General features: G+C 36.3%; 1 protein-coding gene across 3 annotated transcripts in view; it reads left to right on the forward strand.

The window, feature by feature from the left end:
- STK32B (serine/threonine kinase 32B) overlaps positions 1–14491 on the forward strand; it is a 173848-nt gene that overhangs the window by 23801 nt on the left and 135556 nt on the right. For 2 of the 3 annotated variants that reach the window (XM_064653248.1, XM_064653249.1), the window contains exons 2-3: positions 4313–4368; positions 12677–12828. In XM_064653248.1, the coding sequence (XP_064509318.1) occupies positions 4313–4368; positions 12677–12828 (208 nt within the window). The remainder of the gene's footprint in view (positions 1–4312; positions 4369–12676; positions 12829–14491) is intronic. The other variant, XM_064653250.1, reaches the window with a different exon arrangement.

A 14491-nucleotide genomic window follows, 5' to 3' on the forward strand; every position in this document is an offset into this window, starting at 1 on the left:
GAGTATACTAATATATCTGACCAAGTATCTGTAATGGTTAGGACCACATTTTTTTACTTTTCCTGGCAAGCAGGGTGAAACCTTTAATTCAGCTTGTGAATCCCATTACCATCATCTGGCTTGTATTTGCTCATATCAAACTGCTGGAAATGGGGCTAATTCAAAACTTTGATTCTAATTGAAATAAGTATATTTGCACTTAAAGTTATTAAAAGAGACTTGAATCTGTGCAGTAGAATGAATTTGAGGTTTATTTGAGTGTGACTAAATGTAAAGAAACAAAATACATTAATTTATATGCACATATATATATAGCATTGCTGAAATTAATAGACATCCATCATTCTAATACCATATCATGCAACAGATGTCATAAATGCTGATCTATTTGCTCCCTTAGATAGCCAAATATCCGGTTTATTCCATATTCCTTCTTGGTTATGAATTAATGATGATTTTTAAGGGATAAAGTTGGGAGATGGGGGAGGGGAGATCATAACACTTGATTTTTCCAAATTGGTGAAAATCAAAGTGACTTTAAAGAAACTCCCTCATACTGTTTTAACAAAAGTCTCATTCTGTGGGTTTACCTGTATGAAAAATTTCCTGGAGACAATATAAACTAATTTTGGTTTCTGAAAACTGTTAGTAGTTTTAGACTGAAATTCAGAGTCCATGTCTAAGACCTCCAAAGTATGGTATGATGATAAAATGAGAGAAGTTCCAAAGGAGTTGGGAAATATTTTTTTCTCTTGAGTAAAAGATACCAAGCAAGCTATAAAAGAGTAAGTCATATTACTGTTACTGAAGAAAATGTCCTTCTGCCAGCCACACGATTATCTCAGTGGGGCTTTGTGCTAGAAAAATGTCATTAGCTATAACACCAGGCACCAAAAGAGCTGGACTTGTCATGTTTTGGAGGACAAGAATTTAATACTTGTGATCTCCTCGTTGCACAGAGAAAATGGCAGTGTCTGACCTTGATATTTCAAACATTGGAATGACAGAGGTCATGATGAGCTGTAATTCTTCTTAGAGTAAGAGGTGGCCTTTTGGCATTGAATTTTCACCAAAAAAAAAAGCAAACCAACCACACACTGAACCTTAAAATAAAAAAGTGTGATGAATAAAATTAGCCAAAAATTTTGAGAGCATGAGATTAAAAACATCCGAGGAAAACACCCGAAGTGTATGATTAGCATAGTACTAGGGTGGCAGTGAACTCAGCTCAACCATTCACTGTTTATCAGGGCTGTGAAGCTAATGTGGCTTGTGCATGGCTGATGTGTTACAGTTTTACTCAGTGAATTTGGTATTGGTCTCGACTGCAAAGATATGCCATTTTTTATTCTTTCCTGATACCCCAAGGGTGGAACTTCCTTAGTTTGTGCATCTGCAATGTTATGAGTGATCAAAAGAGACTGAATTGTCTTACTTAAGTGAACTATCCCTTTCCAAAGAACCACAGTGGTTGCAAGTCTAGCTCATTTCAGACATAGGCTCAGGTATGTTTGCATACTTCCACAATTATTTAAAATTATCTTTGTTTTCTCTTGCATGAAATGTGTTGCAATCATTGTACCTTAATTTAAATAAGGGTTATGGAACAGTGAGATGTAGAAAGAAAATAATATTTTTTTTCTTAATAAAGATAAGAAACTGTAACATCTCACTTTCTATTCAAGTTAAACACAAAAATTAATAAAACTTGACCAGTTGTTGTGGCTATGTTTTTTAACAACTTATTTGGCTTACTAATAATCTACCTTAAATTCCACAGTCTAGTGCTTCACTTAATAATTTCAGTCTTGTGGAAATCCAATTTGCAATTAAATCCCATTAAAATAATAAGTTGTTCTAGTAATTCAGAGCAATAAACACACTAAAGAAGGAAGTACAGAGATACAGAATAAAAGTTATATGGACAATAAAATATCCTATTCATATCCAAAAGTAAATGCTTAATCTTAATTTTACAAAAACAAAATAATTCTTCAAACTGATGCATTTCAAAACCAGTCAGGCTTCAGAAAATAATATAGTCAAGTCTTACTGAACTGTGGCTTGACTGAAATCGAGATAATTACAGACTATTTCAACAGCTTTTCAGTTGTTTTGGGAACTGGATTCATCTGAATGACTGTAAAATAAAGAACAAATTCAAACTAATCTTTCTTCAAGGAATGTGTTTGTTGAAAAAAAAATTGGTAAAATAAGCAAGAAACATGAGAAGGTTTTAAAGCAGAGTAACACAGACAACACCACCATGCTGGAGGGAAAAATTGATGCTTCTTTCCTATCAGAGTTAGTAAGATTAACACATTGCTTATAATATTTTCAACACTGTGCTGGATTCCTACCTAAATTAAGGATCATCTTAGATAACCCAGTCAAGCACCTGGGAGGGATGACTTGTGGGAACAGGATTTAAGTGGCTGTAAGTTTACATGGACTGTGGTTTTGCTAAACTATATTATTCACCAGACCAATATTGACCAGCAAGAACTACAAGACAGCAACCCACCGGTAAAAACTGTCAGCAGAGACCCTAACTGCAGCTTGCTGACAGACAATCTTGCTTCTCAGACATCTGGGTAACCCTAACTCTTACATGATTCAGCACAAAATTTATTTTCCAATTTTCTGTTTCCAAGCAGTTTATAAATCCTTTGCAAGCTTAAGCATTTTTATTTCAGTATCCAAATCCTAAAACTGCCATATTCACCATCTTTGTTTCTGTAGACTAGCATCTGCTGCTTTCAGCTCTGGCAGCTCTGGACTTGATTTGACTCCAGTAATTACCAGAAAGGTGGTTACTATAGCTGCACTAATGAAAGGAGCAACCATGTTTCCTTGAAGGCAGTGCAAGCAAACATAAACAAACAAATGATTGTAAATGAGATATTATTGCAACCCAGAAAGTAAGATACTAGCCCTTTTTAGTGCCTTGATATATATCAACATTGCAACTTTCTACACAAAGCTTTGCTTAAGATGATACAGTTTTTTAACACTTTATTTAAAGTGTTATTAGTCTTACAGGATTTTCTTCCTCATCATGATTTGAGCCACATTTTTGGGTGGTGAGGCACTGGCACAGATTGCCCAGAGAAGTTGTGGGTGCTCCATCCCTGGCAGTGTTCAAGGCCGAGTTGGATGGGGCTCTGATCAAATCGGTCTAGCGGAAAGTGTCCCAGCCCTTGGCAGGTTGGTTGGAACTAGATGATCTTTAAGGTCCCTTCCAACCCAAACCATTCTATGGTTCTATGATTTTTCCAATGACAGCCTGTCTCCATAATTTTGCAGATTACTGTTGCAGCAATAACAGGTGCATAGACGATAGTCCATGGCCAAAGCCAGTAACATAAGAAAGTTTTAAATTAAAAAAATCCTGTAAGTTGCACTGAACTTTGTCATCTCTGGTTCACTGAATTTAGCTCTAACTGTGATCCTTTTCTGACAAGTGACTGTAAAAACTGTATCACACATTGTTGTGTTTGTGTTTCAGTGACTTTGCATCAATTTTGTTCAGGATGTTGTTGGATTTTTTTTAAAACCACCAGATCTACCAATGAAACAGAGGTTTGAAGGTCATGCTGTGTTCAATCTCATGCAACAACAATAATGGCATTTCTGAGAAATGAAATCTCACTCACCCTCACAGCAAACCACTTCAGTGTCTAGGTCAGGCTGTGCTGTCAGATTTTCACGAAGTGCGAGTTAATCCAGTCTACTGCCAAGCTAAAAAATGAAATCTCTCAGAACTTATGTTACATAATGAAATAGTCTTACAATATTACTATTATTTATTGCATTAAGGTGGAAAAGTTTGGAGGGGCTGATCATACTAGCTCATCATGCGAAAAGCTTCCATCACTGTAACAGAATGTAGGATTAATGTAACAATACTATCCTTATATTACTATGTATCTGTAGGAAGATGGTGTTACTTACCTGAATTACTTAGTGCACTTTTAATAGATCTTAATGTTTCTGGAAAATGCTAATGGCTGCACAATGCTAACTTATGTCTTGTTACTTGGTTAGGACAGAGATATGTTTCTCTTTGGAGATACTGAGCACTGGAGGCATTGGACCAAGATGAATTGATGAACAAAATGAATGCAGCATATTTTAAAGCAAAATTCCTCTTTGTTACCTATTAAATATATTTGGTGTTTTAAGAAAAAAGTGAATATCGCACGGTAAAATTATGTTAGTTGGAATCAATATAATATTTCTTATCTGATTTCTGATTCTGACTTAGCATGCTACAAACTATTTTCCTTTTCTTTTCTCCTTTATTTTGCAGTTAACTTTGACCACTTTCAAATATTGCGGGCTATTGGGAAAGGGAGTTTTGGAAAGGTAAGAATCAACTTATTTTTAGCAGTTAAAAATCTAATAGGGAATTCCTTTGTGTTTTTCTGGTAACCTGATTAGGGTAAAATAACATAGGTTTTGTAGCCTTTTCCTTCTCAAAGATATCTGATCACCAGTATGAACTGAGTCTGACTATTCACTAAATTATTTCTATTATAATACATTCACTAAAATCAATTGAACAAAAATTATTGTAATAATTAAGTCTCCCCAATGGGGATTAGCAGAGTTTAGAAATCTGTCCTCAAAACAAAAAGAAACAAAAAAGTAGGAGCAGACTACTTCTTTAGACAGTCTACTAGAGTGATCTTGTTCTTAAATCTCTGGACTCATTTGTGTCTTTAAAATAATTGCAGTATTTTAAAGACACTTTACATAGATTAAATCCATTTGGGACTGTATAAACTGACATACACTATAATTATGATCATTGAGTAAATGTTTGTTTAATTCAACAGGATTTCGCTGAAACAGAGAAGATTAATGGTTTGTTTACACATGAATAGACAACTTTTATTTTTTATAATAATGATTATAACAAGGTTTTAAATTTTAATATGGGTAAATACAAGGCCATGAAGCCAGAGAAAATCATATTATAAAAATATTAGAAACCATGTCTCATGGGAATACATTTGAAGATGAAGTATAACTGACACCTCATCAGGTAACTGATCAAGCAACAGCTAGGTAGATCTAGATTTGAATGATTCTTGAGTATGTGCCAAGTCAGTGCTGACGAGATACTTCTGTAGTCATGCATTAAGAACACATACAGGATTTTGCTGGTTCTTGGGCTTCATGCAGAAAAATTACTTTAATTTTAGATATTTCTTGCAGAACAGCATAGTGCTTCATGGTATGGTTCTTATTTGATTCAGTTGTTTTCAAGAGAAACCCTCTCTGAAGTCAATGGGAGAATATGCTGCAAGGCCAACATGGTTTTTCAGAACTCCTTAAAAATCAGGCAGGTGGAGAGCTACGATTATTTATTATCACAATACAGTGATGAAATGCCATGTCAAACTAAATAGAGGTCCAAGAGTGCAAGTTAGGCACAGGAAAAGAAGTTAAAGATACATCCAAATCATATTGGCCCTCACAAAGATCGCCTGCACCCCTCTTTATTCAAAGCTTTCACATTCACACCTCTACTGTCTCTGCCCTTTCAAAGGGGCCCTCAGCCTTCCACACCATGCAGGAAAATAAAAGAAACCTACCTGCGTTTTGAAGGCTTGTTAGTTGATGTTTGATCCGCTCTTTTCCATGGCATTCAGGAAACAGGTGAATGTTTCTATGATATTTCTAGAAACATCCAACTTTCTTACAGGTTTAAATGACTGCAGTGTTCTAGTGAATCTACTTTGGAGAATCTGCATTGGTGAGAACAGTTTCACAGCCCTCAGAGAACATGTTTAGTGCAAGAAAGGACTCATGCATGAGTACCTTCTAAAGTCCTTATTTTGCAGCTGTCAAATACAACAGCAAAGTCCTTGTTGGAACAGGCTCTTTTTTTTCTTTTTTTTCTTTTTTTTTTTTCCCCCAAATGAATCCAGTCTTCTGACAAATCACCTTGTTTTGCCTTCCACAGGCAGGGAAATAAAGAAACCCATTTTCAAGCGACCTATTATAACATAGCCAAAAGCACAACATGGTAAATTAGTCACCATTTCAAGTGTCTTTTCTGTGAGACAGTCTTGCCTTTATTGGTCATTTAGAAGCCTCGTTGCTGGCAACTTTTCCTATTACTGTCCTTCTGGAAGTACCTGGCAGTAGAAAATGTCAACAAACGATGCAAGACTGTTAATCTCTATTGTTAGCTGTTTAATGTTTGGAGTCCATTGTGTTCTAGCATCTTGCAACACATAACTGTGTTCAGTATCATGTTTTCCTAAAACTGCCTGCTTCCTTTATGGCTCCACTGTGGCCTTTTCTGTTTTCTGAGAGCAAAAGGATGTTTTAAGACATGCTCTACTTTTTATTTTATTGTTGTTGGTACAATAGCTCCCTCTCTCTCTCAATATTTCTTAAATTACTCTGGTTGCTACAGCAACCTTAGGCCTTAGCAGAATATTGCTGCAGGAGATATCTGACATGGCAGAGCCTCTACACAGCTCAGCTCTCTTGTGCACAGAGCTCAAGGTGATCCTTGGCACCTCACCTCCTCCCTTGGGGCTGACTGATTCAGCAGCTACGCTCTGTCCTCCCAGCTGGCTTCAGAAAGCAGCTCCCTGCCTTTTCCTTTGGAATTTTCAGTTCACACTAGCAATATTTGCTGTTACAGGAATACGTAGGCCAGTTGGCATCAAATGCTTTGTATCTCAAGAGCTTGCCTTTTCTGAGAAGTGGCCACTTGCTTTAAGATGGTGCCTCAGTGTGTGCAGCTTCTTAGGGACACGTTAAGAGCAGATGCTGTCTCATAGACACTGTAGCATATTCCCCAGGAAAAGTGAAGATACATCACAGCAGTTTTGAGGAGGGTAGGCAATAGGTGTGGAGAGAAGAGAAACCACAAGCATGCTCCTTTTTCTGGAAACAATCAGGCTCCCTTCAAAGGTGACCTTTGAGAGCTCAGGATGCAACTTGGTAAGGGACAGATGAAGAAGGCAAGCTTCAAGCTGTGTCGGACCATCACAGCCAAAATTTCTGTGCAAGTTAGAGGTTCTTTTGTTCAAGCCAAGTGACATGCAAGCTGTGGCAGAATGATGTGTGACTGCTCATTGAATACTTCCTCCTCTCCTGGGCACGTGCATACACACCCAGTGTATGTACCTGTACATACAGACACAGCCCTGGGCAAGGGTCAGTGGTACTCAAGTGAGGTGTGGGGCATTACTCTAAAAGTAGCCTTTCTGGCTTCAGTGGCCTTGCTTTGCTAAGTTGAAGCTGCTTGCTTATGTTTTGGTGTCTTCATGCATAACAGGACAATTTTTTTTTTTTTTGAAGACCTTTAAGTTAGTTATGCTTAGTATATTCCAGTTATTAGTCATTGCAAGTACATTGCAAGTGGGCTGGTGAGAAATTTTGACCAAACAGGTTTTATTCGTATATTAAATATTTGCTTTCTAAGTAAATTCAGAAGTAGAAACTTTTAAATACTCAAACCAAAAATACTTAACTCTGGTCAAAACAGTTATTTATTTACGACATACAACATCTTAGAAGTGCTGTCACATGTTTAATTTGGCCATGTTTTTCCATGTTGTTTTATGTAGAGATATCGCTCTTCTCAAAAAATATTGGAGAAAATATATTTTCGAAAATCACCCAACAAGTACAAAACTGACAAGGAGTGAAATACAAGAATTCCCATTATCCTTATAACCATTACAACAACCATGTAATTGCAGGGTTACTGCTGCAAAATAATTTGTATTCAGGTGCAACAACTACTTCTCAGGAATATATTATAGTACCAATTTTCTTCAAGTTCTCTGTTCATGGGAGCAGGTGTATTGAACAATCTGACCTCCTTAAATTAAATTTAAATGATAATTTCGATGTACAAATTCACTTCTTTTTGTCTGAGACGGTGAGACACAAGACTTGGTTCTAATTATTTTGGTGTATTTATATATATTTATAAATTTATATTTATATATTTGCTAATTTTTTATAAAACAGTGACTTCCTGTGCTGAAGTAATTGAAATTGTACTGGTGTAAAACAGATGGGAGCCTAGAATCACGTCTGCATTGATTGAGGGTACTTTGCTAAATATTATGCAAAATATTTCAGAAAAAATATGCTACTGTCCTAAAAGCAACAAAAGACACAATTGCAGAGTATTAATATTGTTTGACAGTATAACAACCTATTTTTTTAGCTTGAGTTAATATGAAAGGATAGTAAGCAGATGCTTGGGCTGCTCCAGATGTCATGTTTTGCTCAGGGGAATCTGGGAATGAATCTCCCTATTTCAAGAAAATTCCCTGGCAGTGTAAAGATAAAATGATGATATCCATTCTCCAGCCTCTTTGTGTAAATTTTTCCTACTCTTCTTGTAGGCTAAGACTATGAACAATAGTTTTTCAGAGCACATGGGTAAGAACACAAAATGTAGCAGTATTTGAGGCATGTGCTTGGTAGCAGATTTGTCAGTTCCCACCCTGAAGCATATAGCTGATTTCTGTCTTGCAGTCCCTATGTCTGGGTGAGTGCCTTCTGCCTGTGGCAGTGCAACAGCCCCTCTGCTGGGCTGTGATTCCTCATGGCAGCTATAGCTGCCCCATCTGATCTACTGACAGGACATAAGATGCATAATAGTATCATGCAGGAGCACAGATGCAGTGTGCACTCCAGCTTCCAGCTCTCCACCTTGCACAGAGTGACCTTGCACAGAGAAGCTTTCTCTGCCTGTGGTTTTGTATCTCTCCTTTTTTTATGACCTCTCATGAAACCATGTCATATGCTAGTTTGAGAGGTCTAAGTACTCGCGCCAACTTCAGACCAAAATGTCTTTATTGAGAGTAAGTGCACCTGCTCCTCACTCTTTCCAGACCAAGCACATTACATCTAGAAGTCTTTTCTAGTGGGAAACGGGAGAAATCTTGTGTTTGCTGCAAGTCAGATTTTTCAGCCCTCCCCATCTTTTGCTCTAGGAAAAGCTTCTCTGAACCTACCTATGGCTGCTCAGCCAACACAGCATTATGCAGCTTTCTGCAGCAAACCTTGAGCAAATTCTGCCCCAGTTTTACTCAGCATAACTCTCTCACTTCACTTAGCTCTGCAATAGTCCATGGGGCACTGTCACCCATAGCACTGTGTATGTATGATCTCTTAAACTTCAGATTAAACTCAATCTGTAAGTGCTCTATTTTTCATGTGTGAAATCAGAGGAAATCCAAGAAGGTAGTTTACCAATGGAACATAGCACATGCTGTTCTTGAAAAATGAAGTTTAGCCCTACAGTCATAATCTATTGGTTTCCTTCCCCTGGCTCTGAGGGAAAGTGGCTCCAAGTCAGCCTCTGGTCAAATGTCTTTTAACCTAATAGGTTTTAAGGCAACTTACTGATACTTTCTCCCAGAAATAACGAAAGATACCACTCTGTGATAAAAGGTAAGACATGTAGAAAAACCCTCTTTATAAAGGGAATATTTTCACAAGAGACTTTTAAAGATAAGCACAATACAACTACAAAGAAAATGAATGGTGATTCATAATGCCTACCTTTAAACACGTAGTTGTCTACATGATGCCTATATCTAAACTAGTAATCTACAGTCACTTTATGGGGACATTAGAAGGGAAACCATCCCTCTAGAGATGGACATGTTTAGATCTATACCTTATGCGGAAATGAATGTGCCTGTCCTTCTCTCCTGACTCTGAAGCTGGGTAGTTAGTCGTTGAGTTCATGACATTTGGTTTGAAGCATCACACTGTCTGGGGTTTGGTAAAGGATATTCAGAGAAAAATGGAAAGAGAATGTTTTAGTAATGTGACCATGACAGGCTTCCATACTGATACTTGTAAATAACGCAATTCTGCACAGACTTCCGTTATAATGAGTCATCACAGAATTTGTTTGTTCAGGTGCCAGAGCACCTGTTTGTCCATTTTAAAATTACTCCTTTGGAAAAAAAACACCTAAATTCAAAAATTTCCCATTAAGACTGCATATGTGAGGAGAGCTCAAGGGTTTTTCCTTTTTTTCTTGCACTAGTGGAAAGTTTCAGCCTATTGATGTCCTGCTCAGAGGAAGAGCTGACAGCCAGCAGGTAGAAGTGCCAGAGAGGACCTCCACTATGATTCAGTGCTGTCAGAGCAACACGAGGCATTTTTTCACAGTAACATCAATGTGGATGAAGGTTGTGTTTCCTGATTTTTAGTAGGAAGTAGCTTTATTAGAGTAATTAAAATTCTATTGATTTTGAAACCATGTTAAAAGATGTACATAGGTACACATTCCTAGAAAATGTTTGCTATCATTCTGCTTTGAAGCTGTGTGCTAGATAAGCTTCTACTAACAACAGAAGGTGTGTTTCAAGTGTGCTGAATACCCTTGTCTGTACTGGCAAGTAAGAGAACTGAGCACCTTCTGGAGTCACAGCAGCTTTTCAAAACCTGTTTACGTTACATATCTAGATGTTGTATATGATCCTAGTTCAAACCTGCTCAAACCTGTAACTCTCGGTTAGTAAAACCCAATCCTCTCAGCAGACTTTCTAGTCAAGCTTTCAATGGGGAGGCTTTTTATGTAGTAGAATAGGAGACTTCTTCAAACATCTTGGTCTTGGCCAAGTTACACATAAAAATCGTGCTGCAAATTCATGTAAGTGAATGAATTTCAGGACTTAGGTTCTGAGCCAAAATCCCAAAATTTTGTACTTTGTAATGTAATAGAGTTTAATTAGAGTGTTCACATAGTCTATGACAGCATGTCAGGAACTGCCCCTGAAAATCCTGCTTATGCTTTTGAATGACCTGTGTAAGCTTGAACAGTTAATTTCCATTCCTCCACTTCAGTTCAAACCCACCTGCTAAATCTTCTTCCCCCAAAAGGCCAATCACAATTCCCCATCGTTCCACAGCCTGGGTTCTCTGCTTATAAATATGAACCTTTATTTATCTTGAGGGCATCACCAATATTCAGACTTTCCTTAACAGTCCAAGATGGAAAAATGAAACAAAACTTCAATACTCACCATTGTGCAACATTGATAGGCTCAAAACAGAATGTTGCCATCCATGTTTTCCTTAGTTAGCAGAACATCTGGTATTAGAGAAAGTAATTAGAATCTTTGCTTAATCACACCTTATCCATATAGGTTAAAATTACTCTATTAACTCCTCTATTTGGAGTATATTTGAGCTCAAAGACACACTTTATGAAAACAGAGTTTCAGAGAAATAAATATATTTTGGTTTCCTTGGTCCTGTTCCTCCCAGTTTCAGCTGTGGGAAGTTGCCTCAGTTTCTCCAGACCATTTCTGAATATTGAGTACACAAGTTCCTCAAAATACAGCTCAGACCCATGGATTTCTTTTTGGCTGTCACCAAATTGTAATTCTATGTCTAAGCATGAATTTTATGAGTGTGTACTATCCTTTTATGTGTGTATAATATGGGAATGTTTATGTGTGCATGTGTGGATATAGATAAATATAAAAATAAAATAATAATGCCCACACCAAGGGGCACTATTATATCCAGAATACCTTCAAATTTAGACATTACAGAGTTATGATACCTAAACCAGACACTTCCAGTACATAATCTGTATTTTACTGAAGATTAAAGTTTCTGATTGGAGCCTATGGCTGTATCTGTAATACACATGTTGCACCAAAACAATATTTTCAGTTAGTATTCTCTTGGCTGTGAGGACACATTAGAAGTGTCACTTCAAAAAGTTCTGATCAATTAACAACAAAACTCCCTTCAGAGCAAAAGTCTGTTGAGGATACAGTTTCCTTCTAGGTATGGATATAGAGCTGTTATGAAAATAATTTTTACACCAGCTTTTGGGATGAGACACAGAACAAATTTATATTTCTGTGTTGCCAGAAATCATATTTAAAATAGCGCTTCTTGGATATGGTGCTGGCGACTTTCCAGCTCCATTCTCAAGGCAAACTACCATGACGAAAAACAATCCAGGTTTAACATGGGAGTTCTCTTGACTAAGATTTTCTTCATGCATTTATAACATTATCTGACTTCTTAAAAAAAAAAAAAAAAAGAAAAAAAAAAGAGAGACAGAGAAAAGAAAACAAAGTAAAAGGAAAGAAATTTACTGCCAGAGACTAAATCATTGCAATGGTCTCTTGTGAATTCTAAATTATTATGATGAATCTCAGTACAAAAACTCTTTTTCCTTTCAACAATAATTAAAGGAGCATAATTCTGATATTTAGATGAAATATTGAGCCTTGGGAACATAGGCAAGGTTTATGATGCAGTAATCAAGATGTGTGTACCAACTTACAGGAATGAGGACAACGGTTGTGCATTTTCCTAAGCAGTAGGTAGTAATTTCTGTGGCTAATGAAATAGCCTGTGAATTCAGCAATTGGAGTGTATTCCTCCCAGCTTTACCATGTAACTTCTGAATGTTAGGGCATTTATGCTTCCCTGTTTCTCCTTATGCAGGGTTTGGGTGTTCTTTTGTAAATTCTTTTAATTATAATCTGTTACAAAGAATCTTGCAGAGATGTGAACTTTTTGACGGTGTTACTCAGTTGTAGTATCTGATTTAGTATCATAAAAGGATCCTTTTTTTCAAAGTCACAATTGAGTTTACTTTCTCTAGGTGTCAAAATTTTTCTTTTACTTTGCTGTCAATTAGGTGTGCATTGTACAGAAGAGAGACACCAAGAAAATGTATGCCATGAAATACATGAATAAACAGAAGTGCATTGAGAGAGATGAAGTTCGAAATGTTTTCCGGGAGCTACAGATAATGCAAGGCCTGGAACATCCCTTCCTAGTTAATCTGTGGTAAGAAAACCTTTAAAATGTTATCAAGGATCTCTTGTTTTCTCCTTATTGCTGAATCAGTTCAGACTGTGGAAGTAATGAAAGCTGAAAAGAATAAAAGATTTTGGTGACCATTTTTGTTGAATTATTAAGGTTTTGCAGAGGGTTTCATTATTCATCAGTATTTTTAAGGTGCCTTTTTACATTGGATTATTTAAATATCATATTCACCTGTTCACTTCTGATTTAGTTTTCTGCAGATTGATACAGAAGTGTGTGGAAATGTGTGTTCTGTCCAGCTTCATCATTTATTTTTGTCAATACCTGGACTAAAAATCTCCTATAAAGCTGTAGAATATCAAAACCTATAATTCTATTAATTAATTTTTTTTTAGTTGATTCAGAGAAAATTCAAAACTCAATTACTTAAAAAAATTGCTGAAATGGAATAACACAAAAACATCTTTTTGTCACTGGAATGTCTCATATTTTCCCTCTGCTTGGTCACATAGGTGTGTGAGAAAATTCTTGTCTAAAAAAATGTAATGACTAGCTTCAACTACACCACCAATTTAAAACATATGCTGGCTTTTATGTAGTGAGAGTAGTAATGGGATGTAGATTTGTCCTACCTTATCTGAAAATGACTTACATAATTAAAAAAAAATTAAAAAAAGAACCAAGACTGAAGGGACATAAACCATTACAATATGAAAATTTTTCAGTTTGTGAATAGTTTGATTGGCTGCAGATGGTCACAATGCAAACAGACCTTCTGTTTTGTGAATTTAGCTGTGTTACTAGAGGTCAGTTTCTAACCTACAGTGTTTTGCCTGTCCTGTAGCTCACTCTTGAACTGTAAACGTGAAAAATTCCTGTTGCCAGTTTAGAATCTTTCATGAATTAAAAGCCAAATTATGTTCTCTCTTAACTGAACACAGCTTTGGCATAATTGCAGTCACTTATAACAGCAAAGCATTGGAGCCCAAAATTGATTCCAAAAGGACCTAATCATATATGTATATAAATATATATGTTCTCCACTTAACATGAATGATCATATTTGAGCTACTCTAATATCCTGCTGAAGGCTTAAAGAAAAATACAAAAACATTTTGATTCTAATACGAAACTTTCCCAGTATATTTTCCAAGGTTCCATCAACCTGTACTCTGGGAATTTCTTTGACAAAGACAGGTATATCTGGATTTAAGAGCCTGTGGATTTCTCTGTCATGTATTTGTCTAACCTTTTTGAAATCATACTGACTTTTTAACACACTATCTTTATGAAGAGATGTGAAAGTCTCCACTGTGTAACTAAACACTGTACAAAGCCAGTCACAGGTTAATGCCATCTACAAGATAAACATAACAGTGCTGGAGGACTAAGGAGCAAATGTTTTTTGTGAAACAAAAAGTATGTTCAATTCCAATTAGTGAATTGATAATCAGATAATAAATATTCTTTATTATTTTCTTTTTTCATGCCAAAGATTAAACTTGAAATAAGCAATACCTTAAAATATATTAGGTGTGATGATGACTTTTATTCTTCTTGCAATTCTAAGATACTGTCACAAGATCTCAAGACTCAAGTGTTAGATGTTTTTATGTCATATGTGTATATGAGAAATGCAGAAAATGAAAAAGAAATTTAGTACTCTAGAATTTACAAAACATTC

This window comes from Pseudopipra pipra, chromosome 4 (assembly GCF_036250125.1).
Source record: "Pseudopipra pipra isolate bDixPip1 chromosome 4, bDixPip1.hap1, whole genome shotgun sequence".
In the NCBI taxonomy this organism is placed as follows: Eukaryota; Metazoa; Chordata; class Aves; order Passeriformes; family Pipridae; genus Pseudopipra; species Pseudopipra pipra.